The sequence below is a fragment of the Juglans regia genome, chromosome 10 (genome assembly GCF_001411555.2).
Source record: "Juglans regia cultivar Chandler chromosome 10, Walnut 2.0, whole genome shotgun sequence".
NCBI classification, from domain to species: domain Eukaryota; kingdom Viridiplantae; phylum Streptophyta; class Magnoliopsida; order Fagales; family Juglandaceae; genus Juglans; species Juglans regia.
The window spans coordinates 5,882,894-5,896,227 of record NC_049910.1 but is presented as its reverse complement, the minus strand read 5'-3'; the positions used below and the strand labels follow the sequence as shown (position 1 = coordinate 5,896,227).

The window sequence follows — 13,334 nt, the reverse complement described above, 5'->3', positions numbered from 1 at the left end:
GTATGGGAAATAAAAAACTCATATATATATAATATTTTTATTACAATTTGCAAATGTCCAAATTAAACTCGTCTTGACTCAGTACATGACCCGGCCACTTGATTTAAAGCCTATTTCTTTACAACCCCATTGGCATGCAAATACTCACCATAAATACATATATATAAATCCTGGAAGCTAAGAAAGAAAGAAAGAAAGAAAGAGGCAATCTTTCACAAGTCTTAGAAATATTGGCAATGGCTAGCTCTAACCAAACGCCATATCATCCCACCGCCAAGCCCCCCAAGCCCACCAGTACCATCGCCTCTTTCTTCTCCTCGTGGAAGACAACCAATCTCTACTATCTAGTTGCCTGCCTCTGCATCATCTCTTACTTCCTCGGTGCCTGGAAACGCGGCGGCACCTCCAATATCCCAATCATCACCAACAATAATTTAGTCTCAAACGCGTGCGCACCCGCGAACGACACCAACCTCGACTTCAACACTCACCACAATCTCAAAGAGGCAGGCCCCGGTGGTACTTTGAATATCCGTACATCCTACCCTCCATGCGACGTGAGTTTCAGCGAGTATACTCCATGCCAGGACGCGAAGCGATCGCTTAGGTTTAGCAGAGAGAGGGTGATATATAGGGAGAGACACTGCCCCGAGAAGAGTGAGATCTTGAAGTGCCGCGTGCCGGCCCCTTATGGGTACAAGAACCCATTCGCGTGGCCGACTAGCCGGGATCTTGCGTGGTACGCGAACGTGCCGCACAAGGAGTTGACGGTGGAGAAGGCGGTGCAGAATTGGATTATATATGAAGGGGACAAGTTTAAGTTTCCGGGAGGGGGGACTATGTTCCCAAATGGAGCCGATGCTTACATTGATGATATTGGAAGCTTGATCAATCTCAAAGATGGGTCTATTCGGACCGCCATTGATACAGGCTGTGGCGTAAGCTTTCTTGAATCTCTTTCTTAATTTGTTCCTTAATTTTCCTTTATTAAATATTGATCTTTTCTTGATTTTCTATCTATAGATATAATAATATATATATATATATATAGAAGTATAAAGTCTTGATTTTCTTGATCTTTTCTTGATTTCCTCTTTGTGCTCAAGAATATTAATGTTTTGATTCAGATTACTCGTGCAATTTTTTACGAAATCTAGTGGATTTTAACATTAATTCTCGTCCATTGGTATTCGCACACCGCATTCAGAATTTATCCTGTTCGTGGTTAAATTTGTCATGTACTAGTTAATTTGGTAAGAAAATCCAAGTCAAAACTGGTTGCTAAAGTTAATGGGATTCTATGATCCGCAGAATCGGACCCATATTGTTTCATACCATATAATATAATTAGAATAGTCTATATACAGTCCCTATTTTGGAGACTGCTCATACAGTTATACAGTATTTATATTTAAAAAAATTAAAATTATAATAATATTATTTTTAAAATAATTTTTTTTTCATTTTAACCCTATTTATTAATAAGATTACAGTACACGCAGTGCTCCACTCAAATAAAATTTCTTATTGAATTAAGCCATATTTCATTCTTTGAAACAACAGCCTATCCCTTTCCTAATTGTCCGATTTTCTGGTCACGGCAATTTTTTAATTCCATTGTGCGTAGATCATGCGCAGGTATAAGTCGTTCTTTTTAATGGCCTGACAGTTTGGACCCATGATCACCGCGGCCGGACTTCATCCCAACTTATAATATTATCTATAGAGATTTTTATCTACTAAAAGAAATTATTTTTTCATCAAATACGAAATTTCTTAAAAGAACATTAAAGAGTAAATTCAAAATTTTCAAAATTTGTAACCATCCTAATAATTATCTGATCATCATCCTGCGTGCTCATGCATGCAGGTTGCAAGTTGGGGGGCATATCTTCTCTCCCGTGACATCCTGCCAATGTCGTTTGCACCAAGGGACACCCACGAAGCCCAAGTGCAATTTGCTTTGGAGCGAGGTGTTCCTGCTTTGATTGGAATTATTGCCTCCAAGCGACTTCCTTACCCGTCAAGAGCTTTTGACATGGCGCATTGCTCTCGCTGCCTCATTCCATGGGGAAAATATGGTACTAAAAAATAGCAAAACATTTCAGTACAAGTTGATCATTTGATTTAAGTCATGTGCTTGATTACGTTTTCCTGATTTGTTGATCTGTCATAGGTGGGCTCTATTTGATTGAAGTTGATCGCGTTCTACGCCCCGGGGGATACTGGATTTTGTCTGGTCCACCAATCCACTGGGAGAAACATTGGAAAGGCTGGGAAAGAACAAAGGAGGATTTGAATGCAGAACAGACAACCATTGAGAATGTTGCTAAAAGCCTTTGCTGGAAAAAGCTCATAGAGAAGGATGATATTGCTATATGGCAAAAGCCCACCAACCACTTGAACTGCAAAGTCAACCGTAAACTCACCCAAAACACACCTTTCTGCCCGGTTGAAGATCCTGACAAGGCCTGGTTCGTGCTTTCTGAACTTTCTGAGATATTATTATTCATGCGTTTTTCTTATATATATATACAAGATTTTAATTGATCAATTGTGTTCATTTTGACCATTTTCAGGTACACAGAAATGGAGACATGTCTGACACCCTTGCCTGAAGTTTCCAACGTGCAAGAAATAGCAGGTGGAGAGCTGGCAAAATGGCCTGAAAGACTACATGCGATACCACCCAGGATTAGTAGGGGAACTGTGAAAGGGATTACAGCTGATGTTTTCCAACAAGATGTAGATCTATGGAAGAAGAGGGTGTCACATTATAAGAAGGTAAACGGTCAATTAGGACATGCTGGGAGGTACCGCAACGTTTTAGACATGAATGCTTACTTGGGTGGATTTGCTGCTGCTCTTATTGATTACCCACTTTGGGTGATGAATGTTGTTCCTGTTGAGGCGACAAAGGTCAACACTCTTGGAGTTATATATGAAAGGGGATTGATTGGAACATATCAGAATTGGTAAATTTACTTAAAGTACTCCCTGTGTTCGTTTTGTAATCTTGCAAGCTTGCATGCATGAGGCTGATCCAATAGTTTTGGTATTGCAGGTGTGAGGCCATGTCTACTTATCCAAGAACTTATGATCTCATCCACGCTGATTCGGTGTTTAGTCTCTACAAGGACAGGTAAATATATGGAACCGAAACAGGTTCAAAACTTGCTTTTGTATATTTACTAGAAAAATATAGTTGTCGAGTGTTTTGATCTGCATAATTTTTTTTTATAAATGTTACGTAAAGTGGTAGAGTGCATAATTAATATTGTACAGTCATTTTGAAAAATAGTAATATCTACTATTAAAAAATTATTATTATTTTCATGTGGACCTTGTATTTATTTATTTATTTTTTTAAAGTGATTGTGCTGCACTTACATATTTACGACTCCAAGTATCATTTTTCATTTTTTTTTTTTTTTTTGGTGCGTTGCAGATGTGAAATGGAAGACATTCTACTTGAAATGGATAGAATTTTGAGACCAGAAGGAAGTGTAATCCTTAGGGACGATGTTGATATGGTGATAAAGATGAAGAGTATTGCTGATGGATTGGAGTGGGACAGTCGAATTGTTGACCATGAAGATGGGCCTCATGAGAGGGAGAAGCTTTTAGTTGCAGTGAAAAAATATTGGACAGCTCCTGCTTCTTAATTAAGGCTTACTACTTCAATATTCTTCTTCTGCTTACTCTTTTTCTTTCCATTAATTTTTATTTACTAATTCTTTTTTTTTTTCCTGGTTGCGGTTAGTACTTAATTTTTGGAATTGTAACGTTGAAGTACAATTAATAAAGTTGTTCTTAGATCATTGCAAACTGCATCAGTCACTGATCAACTGTAACATTAAAGTATCTTATCTCATCTAAACATTATAATTTTTTCAAATTTTTACATAAAATAAAATAATTAATTCAACTTTTTTAAAATTTAAAATAAAAATAATATTAAAAAAATATATTTTAATAATATTTTATTTAATTTTTAACTTTAATTCTAACTCATCTCATCTCATCTACAAAAACAAATTAGACCTAATTAAATATTAATTTTAATGACCTTGAACATTTAAAAATGTTAAAGTTCTTTTGAAATAAATTATTTTACGCGTAAAATACTATTTATTTCAAGTATAAGAAAACCCCATGATCGACTCGGCCCAAGATTTCGGAAACGGGTCGCAAACGGAACCTTTCGATTTTATTTCGAAATGTATCGGGTCAAATCGAGTAATAATCCGATACCAAATTATGGACATGATTTCAGGTCCATCCATTTGTTTTAACTTTTACTCCTAACTATAATGCATAACCCCAAGAGCATGGCGAACCTAATATATTGCAAATTAGGCGACTCATGCATGCAATGCCTCACCTTTTACCCTTCAACACTTGACTATAAAATGGACCTAATACCCTCAACAAATTAAACGTAGAATCTAATTAAGAACTTAGTGCTTGTTAAGAAGACAAAGGTGATCAATCATGGCAGCCCTCAAGTCCCTCGTTTCTCAGCTTGCAGTTCTGATGCTCGTGGTGCTTGCTGTGCAGACCCAGACAGCTCAGGCACAGATGAGCTGCCCTGCTGAGCTAAGCAACCTCAACGTGTGCGCACCCTATGTGGTGCCAGGTGCAGCCAACGTGGTTCCTAGTTCTGAGTGCTGCAGTGCACTCCAATCAGTGCAACATGACTGCCTCTGCAGCACTCTGAGGATCGCTTCCCAGCTTCCGGCTCAATGCAATGTCCCTGCCGTCTCTTGTGGTACTAACTGATCTCCCAATAATTTCTTTTATACACGGTTTTATAATTGACACTTCAATACGTATATACCTACCTTTATTTAGGGCTATTATTTATGGAGTATTACATTTGATCAGAACATTGCAAAATGAATTGCATTAATGCATGGTTTACAATTTATTTATCTTTTTTAATGCAGGTATAAATTAGAGAATTGAATGCATGGATGTGATACTCGACGTTGAATAATGGACTTGAAGTTTAAATATTTTGCTTTTATTTTCCTTTTTGTTTCTTTTTTCCTCTTGTCCCTAGCTGGTGATAACTTCTGACCAGCTTAATTGGATCTCTCATCATCAATCAGAAGTATGGGCATCCAACAGATGATCAGAACTATGGCATTATAATGAAATAAAGAATTATACTTTTGCTAATTAAGAGGAATCATGCAAATACTCTCTTTTTTTATTTATTTATTACCAATCAGGTGAGGCGGAAAAATTGCTAGATGATTAATTATTATTTAATTCCGAGTAATAATTTAAAATATATAATACATAAAATGTCACGTTAGAGAAAAAGAAAAACTTATAAAATATATCATTACAGCTTTTTTTTTTTATACGTACTTACGTGTGTAGATGTTCATTTATTTTTATAATATTTTTTAATTTATTTCATCTCATCTCATTAAATTATTAAAAAAAATTCAAATTTTTACCTAAAATAAAATAAACAATTAAAATTTTTCAAATCTCAAAACAATTTCAACTTTAATCTCAAATAATTTCATCTTATCTTATCTATAAAAATAAGGCTTCGAGTATATTTTTGTAATTACTTCAAAACTAATTAAATAATTAGTATTACTAGATAAATCAACAGCAGCAGCGTATCTGATATATATGTTAGCACATAAGGCCAGAAATTAGAAACCACAAACAAATAGAAAGAGAAAAGAGAGGAAAAGAAACTTGAATATCATGTATTAATGCCTCTTATATATGTAGGTCCAATTAGTTTCTCGATCATCGTGTGACGTGTGAAAGCAAACTACAATTATGAAACTTGAATATCATATATTAATGCCTCTTATATTTTCTCCATATCTGTGACTTTATTGATTGGATTGGCCCCACAATCCAATCAATAAAGTCGTACGTAGTAATTATATAGGATCGTGCTACAGCCCCCGCTGGGCTTTCGCTGGGAGCTCCCGCTGGGACTATAGTGTATTTTTATATGTGTTTTTTTTAAGTTATTTTTTATATAATTTTTTTTAATATTTTTTAATATTTTTTAAAAAATAAAATAAATTTAAAACATTATTAAAAACACTTTCTTAATCAAGAAGTAAAAAAAAATTATTAAAAAATACTTCCTTAATCACGAAGTAAAATAAAAAATCATATAAAAATATTTTATATTTTACTTCGTGATTAAGCAAGTATTATTTAATAATATTATAAATTTTTTTATTTTTTAAAAATATTTAAAATCATTAAAAACATCTACATAAAAAAAAATTAAAAAATACACATAAAAAAATACATTAGAGCTCCAGCGGGAGCCCCCAGCGGGAGCTCTAGCATTTTCCAATTATATATGATAGATATATATATAAATATATATATATATATATCTATGTAAAAGGTATACCTATCTACTATATAAGTGTAAATTAAATTTTTTTATTTTTTTATTATTATTTTTATGTATTTTTTTAATATTCTTAATCATTAAAAAAAAATTATAAAAATATATAATTTTATTAATATTTACTTTCTTAATCATTAAGTAAATAAAAAATTAAATAAATATATAAAAAACATAGTAAATAGGTAATAATTGGATAGTAACCTTTATCATTATTCATCATTATTTATCATCGTACACTCCATACTTTATGATAAATACATCACATTCTATAAAAAATACATTTACACTCTATAAAAAAATTATATGTGTAATCACTTTTACGTATTTTTTGTACACTTTACGAATTTAATTGGTTGCGTAATTTTTTTTTAATATAAAATCACTGCTTTGACCAATCACATCAGTAAAATATGTAAATAGTATATAAAAGTGATTATATATAAAAAAAATTTATAAAAAAATTATAAGTGTAGAATATAAAAATGAATAATAAATTACGCGTAACATCCTCTTTAAAATCATCCGAACATTGTCCCAAAGTTCCAAATTCGGAGGGACTTCCACGAGACGTTGGAATGTGAGAATTATTTTTCTTTTAATTTCCTCGCAAACGAATTCACAGTAATCCATATCTATTTGATCCGTCCGTACGTACCGAGTTTACAAGTACAGAAATGCTCCACGGAAGTGGGTCCCGATAATGTGTTTCTATGAAATTTATTTATTTATTTATTATTTAATAATTTAAAAAATATTTTTTTAATAATATTATAATTTTTTTGATATATTTAAAGATATTAAAAAATACCTATAAGAAAATCAGAAAATTAAAAAACATGAAACACACTTATTGGGTTTCAAATTCGGTGGCTGTAGTTTTATTTTTAAGTTGGGTTTAGATAAATAGTTAAGATGAAATAAGCTGAGATATTTTAAATAATAATTAATTAAAATATTATTAGATATAATTTATTATTATTATTATTATTTAAAAATTAAAAAAAATTATAGTTATTAGATTAGATGAGAGAGAGATTTGTATATGTAAACCGAGCCTTACAAGTAAAGTTAACAGGTGAGAACAGTCAACCATAAGTCATGACCAACAGTACCTTCTGGCTTCTGTTTGGACAGTCAACCTTTGATGTCACGACTCCCGGTCTTTCTTCGCCCTCGTCGGCAGGCAATACATTTCCTAATTTCCCTGTTCTTTTTTTCTCCTATGATGCTTGATGCCGCGCGTCCCTGTACTCATCGAGTCATTACCCAACCAAATCATCACCTTTCGCTCACGCACGCTGTGACCCACCATGATGTCATTCCACTTTCGTATTTCCTGCCGTTTTAGGTGTGGTTAAATAAAATCATGAATTTTAGATAAAAACTTAAATATTAAATAAATATTATTAGAATATTATTTTTTAATATTATTATTATTTAAAAAATATAAAAATTAAATTATTTATTATATTTTATATAAAAATTTGAGAAAATTGTAATGATGAGATGAGATAAGATGAGACTAAGGAGAGGTTTGGATTCAAAAGTGTTAGAATGCACAGCGGAAAAAGTACCTCAAGCTCAGCTTAAAGAATTGCTCCACAAGTTTTTCCAGATTGATAAACTCCAAACGTTTCCTCTTAGTGGTGAAAGTGTACTACGTAGTATGAAACTAGAGTAACACTTAACAAATCCACAGTCTAAGTATTTTATCAAGAGAGAACAAAAAGAGAGAGAGTCTTTTTCTATTTTTCAGATGGTGCCAAAAACACAATTGAGTATAGTCCTCCTCTGCACGGCTGGCCTTAAAGGCCAACCTTCAATTTCCATGTGTAACGGCAGTAACGCATGGCTTTAAGCCATGCGTTATTTGCTGTAACGCATGGCTTAACTGCAGGAGGGGGTCAGCCCCATGTGGGCGCCCCTCCATCTAATATCTCCCACTCGCACACAGTGGGCATGACCCCAGGTCAGCATCTCTCTAATGTTCTCAATCTTGTTCATACAAATAAATAGACCGTGCGATCACCAAGCACATCTGTAGAAAGGAGGGAGTACATACACCAAATCTCTCCCAGAGAAGACCAGCATAGTAACATCCCTAACGTGTCTGGTCATGTCCTAGACTTATTCGATCGCATCAAGATCAAGCATTTTCGAACCCTCTTGAGTTTAAAAAACTCAGAACAATGCTTGATTACCTCCAAATATTTCAATGTGTTCACAACTTTTAGCCGCTACCAAGATGTAGCGTCATTTGTATGATGTCAGCAAACAGTATCGAAGATACGATATTGAATAGTCTTCCCTTTACACTCATATCACTCAATTTTGGTTGAACTGCTTTCCCAACAATGCCTCTTTAGATCGTATCAATCATGGCCATAGACAGCATGCCAAAGTAGCAAACATCACAACCTCCATCTGGTGACATAGTTAAAAGTAAATGACGTTTTTTAAGAAATGAGACTCACACAGTGAGAAAGAGGGAAACATTTTACTCACTTACTCATATGGTCGTATAAGCACATATAGTATGAAACACATGCTACGGTGGATTTCTCTTTCTCAAAGAGCATATGTCTATATCAACACCGTACAGATCTCAGTCTAGCCGCTCCTTAAGCGTCTAACCCGAATTCCTCAATTTGCACGTCTCCAAGGCGTCAAAGAGGAACTCGCATCTGGCTTACTACAGGCTACATGGATGGTGGGGTAACCCATGCATAGTCCTATCAATGGACCTCATCTTAGCTCCCACTAAGGCGACATAACTTTGTGTCAACCAACTTATCCCTTTGGACAAGTACCTAGGGACACAATATCTCATCTCTACTCGCTACTTAAGCGTTAGAGGCGATCGCTCGTGTGAGTGAGCTGATCTAAGCCTGTTGACATATCTTGTGTGTGTGTATTAAAAACAATACGATAAAAACAAGAACTGAATCATATTGTATTAATATCTCAAAGGAAATGTTACATTTTTATGTCATTTGAAACACAAATTACATTTATAGTCTACGCAGTCCTAGATTCCTAACATGAGCCTCGAAGACATCTCTTGCTATAGGCTTCGTTAAGGGATCAGCAACCATGCGACTCGTAGAAAGATGTTTCAGAACCACTTCTTTTTGCGCTATCATGTCTCTGATATAGTGATATCTGATATCTATGTGTTTGGTTCTTCCGTGATACTTTGAGTCCTTAGCATATGCGAGAGCTGTCATGCTATCGCAGAATATTGTCACCGGATCTGATGTATCCGTGCCAATATCTAAATGCTTAAGGAACCTCCGTAACCAAACAGCTTCTTGAACTGCTGCAGAACATACTATGTATTTTGCCTCCATGGTGGATAACGCTATACAGGGTTGTTTCTTGCTGCTCCATGTAATGGCGCCTTGGTTGAGCAGAAAGACATACCCAGTGGTTGATTTGCGCTCATCTAGGTCGCTGCCCCAATCGGCATCACTGTAACCTCTTAGCTGCAAATCTGAACCCTGATAGCACAGCACATAGTCCGCAGTTCCCTTGAGATATCGAATAATCCTTTTGACTGCTTTCCAGTGAGCTAGTCCGGGGTTTGATTGGAATCTACTCACTAAGCCAACTGCATAGCATATGTCAGGCCGAGTACACATCATTGCGTACATCAGACTACCCACAGCATTAGCATAAGGGACACGGGCCATATTTTCTTTTTCTTTTTGAGTCTTAGGACACATCATTTTAGACAAGTTCTCGCTCCTTGCAACAGGGGTGTCAATGGGTTTACATCCATTCATTAGGAAGCGCTCGAGGACTTTCTTTATGTAAGTCTGTTGAGACAAACACAAAAGTCTCTTTGAGCGATCTCTGTAGATCTTAACTCCCAGAATGTATTCTGCCTCACCCATATCCTTCATCTCAAAATTGAAGGATAACCACTCTTTTGTGGCGACTATCAACCCTTTATCATTTCCAGCTAGTAGTATGTCGTCAACATATAATGACAACATAATGAAACTCTTCTTAGACCTTTTGACATAAACACAATGATCATCTGTGATCATCGTAAACCCATTCGAGAGAATGACTCGATGGAATCTGAGGTACCATTGTCTAGATGATTGTTTTAGGCCATATATAGATCGTTTGAGCTTGCACACTTTGCGCTCTTGACCTTTGACCACAAAACCCGTTGGTTGATCAATACAGATCTCCTCATCTAGTTCTCCATTGAGAAATGCTGTCTTAACGTCCATCTGGTAGAGTTCCAAATCCATGTTTGCTATTATAGCTAGAATCAGGCGAATTGAGGCAAACCTCACCACTGGTGAAAAAGTCTCCTCATAGTCTATACCCTCCTGTTGGGTATATCCTTTCGCCACTAAGCGAGCTTTATACTTATCTATTGATCCATCCGACTTGCGTTTGACCTTAAGAACCCATTTGTTCCCAATAGTCTTACACCCTATTGGTAGATCAACCAGATCCCAGACCTGGTTAGTCTTCATAGACTCAATCTCATCATTAAGAGCTTTCATCCACTCATCTTTAGTAGAAGATGAGAGAGCCTCATAAATTGTCCTAGGCTCGTCATCATCATGCAGAGCTACCATAAAAGCTTCCCCTTCAATCTCAAAACGACGACGGGGAATACTTTCACGTGTGCTTCTATGCGGCTGAGGTTGTTGTGATTGATTGACAAGTGATGTGCTCCCACTCGGATTCAAATAATTTGTAGGAGCTTGAAAAATTTCTTCCTCATTCTCAACTAAATTCCTTGGAGCACTTTCCTCTTGTTCCACAATCTCATGAAGTTCTAAACTCCTATCAACCTCACCTCTACTTGGAAACTGATCTTCAATGAAATCCACATCTCGTGACTCAATCTCAGTCACACTTCCATCAGATTGTTCACCTATTAATACATACCCTTTAGAGTGTTCTGAGTACCTTATAAAGATACACTTCTTCCCTCTAGTGCCTAACTTCACATACTTATGAGAAAGGTTGTGAACAAAACCCGTTGAACCCCATAGCCGCAAGTTACTCAAATTGGGTTTCTCGCCGGTCCATAGTTCATATGGGGTGGAAGTTATTGATTTGGAGGGCACTCGGTTAAGAATGTAGGCAGCAGTCAAAAGTGCATCCCCCCAAAAAGAAATTGGTAGGTTTGCTTGCGCCATCATTGACCTAACCATCTCAAGTAGTGTTCGATTTCTCCTTTCCGCCACGCCATTTTGCTGCGGCGTACTCGGCATCGTCAACTGTCTTTTGATTCCTTTTTCATCACAAAGCCTTTTAAATTGCTCAGAGAGATATTCTCGTCCTCGGTCAGTTCTTAGAGCTTTTAAACTCTTGTCTTACTGATTCTCAACCATTCTTAGATATCGCCTAAAACATTCTAATGCTTCAGACTTATGAGAGATTAAGTAGACATGACCGTAACGTGAAAAATCATCTATAAATGTGATGAAGTAGACACCTCCGTGTCTTGCCCTCACACTCATTGGACCACAGATGTCTGAGTGGACTAATTGCAGTGGAAAAGATGCCCTTGTGGCTTTTCCAAACGGTTTTCTCTTAGCTTTTCTCATTAGACAATTTTCACATGTGGGCAAGATGACCTTAGCGAGATTGCCTATTAGGCCTTCTCTAGCTAACCTAGTCATTCTATCTTGCCCTATATGGCCAAGCCTAGCATGCCATTTATATGAATCCAAATTATCAGATGTAGAAAGAAAAGCAATAGACTCATTTATATTTGAATACTCCAAATTCAATATCATAAAACCGTCTTGAAGAAAAGCATTGCCATAAAACACATGACCCAAATGAAAAGAAACATAATTGTTTTCAAATACAATTTGAAAACCAAGTCTTAATAGAGTGACTACAGAAAGTAAGTTTCGTCGGATCTCGGGAGCGTATAGCACATTGTGAAGGAAAAGAGTGCGGCCACCCCGCAAGTCCAGCTTGTAGGTACCAAGTCCCAGTACCTCCACGCTAGCTCCATTCCCCACCTTGATATCACGACTCCCAGCTGGAATCCGGCGATACTCAACAAATCCGACTCTGTCTCGCGCTATGTGTTCGGTCACTCCTGAATCAACAGTCCACACAGGATAGGAGTGAGCAACCATCACATGGCTAGTTACAAAAACAATGCGAGAAAAGTCAGAGTGTACCTTCTTCGGCTCAGTGCAGTCACGAGCGAAGTGGCCATTCTTTCCACAGTTGAAGCACTCTAATTTCGACTTGTTCTTCCCGCGCTTGCCCCTCTTGCTGCGCTGAGAAGTTCCTGACACCTTCTTAATTTGTCCAGCAGCTACCCCATTCTTGGACTTCTTGCGCTTAGGCCTTGATGCCTTACGCGAACCAGAATCAGCCACATAGGCCGTGTGATTGGGCTTGGCAGCCTCTAGGCGCTCAGCCTCCAATTCCAAGTGACGCGAGACATCATCAAAGTCTTTGATATTCTCGTTATGCGTCAAGTTCTGGCTCATATTCTCCCAAGAATTCGGCAGTGATCTTATCACTGCCTGGACTTGCTGTTCATCAGTCAGGTTGTTTCCTGCCGACTTAAGTTCGCGGATCATGGTTGACATAGCCCTAAGATGCTGCTTCATCGTGTGGTCAGAGCGCATCTTATAGGAGTCAAACCTCATGGTTAACCCACGCAACCTAGTGGCTGAAGTTCCACCAAACTTCAACTTCAAAGCCTCCCACATGCTTTGGGCAGTGTCATAGATCTCGAACTCACACATTATATCATTCTGCATGCTGCTTAACATTATTATGCGCGCGCACCGACTTTTCTTAGCCTATTGAGTATAGGCTAATTGATCTATTTTGTGTTGTTCCGAGGTCCCTTCCCCGGGCTCAGTAAGGGAGTGAGATAAGGCCTCCAAGACCTATTGCTCATCTAAAACATATTGGA

The 13,334-nt window shown here is 36.8% G+C and overlaps 2 protein-coding genes across 2 annotated transcripts; both read left to right on the top strand.

Moving 5' to 3' along the window:
* The first annotated feature begins 209 nt into the window (after window positions 1-209).
* On the top strand, window positions 210-3,821 carry LOC109006924 (probable methyltransferase PMT15). The gene is made up of 6 exons (XM_035694517.1): window positions 210-938; window positions 1,871-2,081; window positions 2,177-2,474; window positions 2,580-2,975; window positions 3,065-3,142; window positions 3,449-3,821. The coding sequence occupies exons 1-6, from the start codon at window positions 237-239 to the stop codon at window positions 3,663-3,665; spliced, it is 1,902 nt and encodes a 633-aa protein (XP_035550410.1). The 5' UTR covers window positions 210-236; the 3' UTR covers window positions 3,666-3,821.
* A 616-nt stretch (window positions 3,822-4,437) lies between these two features.
* Window positions 4,438-5,185, top strand: LOC109006922 (stamen-specific protein FIL1-like). The gene is made up of 2 exons (XM_018986368.2): window positions 4,438-4,771; window positions 4,950-5,185. Exons 1-2 carry the CDS (start codon window positions 4,495-4,497, stop codon window positions 4,958-4,960), a joined length of 288 nt encoding a protein of 95 aa, XP_018841913.1. The 5' UTR covers window positions 4,438-4,494; the 3' UTR covers window positions 4,961-5,185.
* The last annotated feature ends 8,149 nt before the right edge of the window (window positions 5,186-13,334 follow it).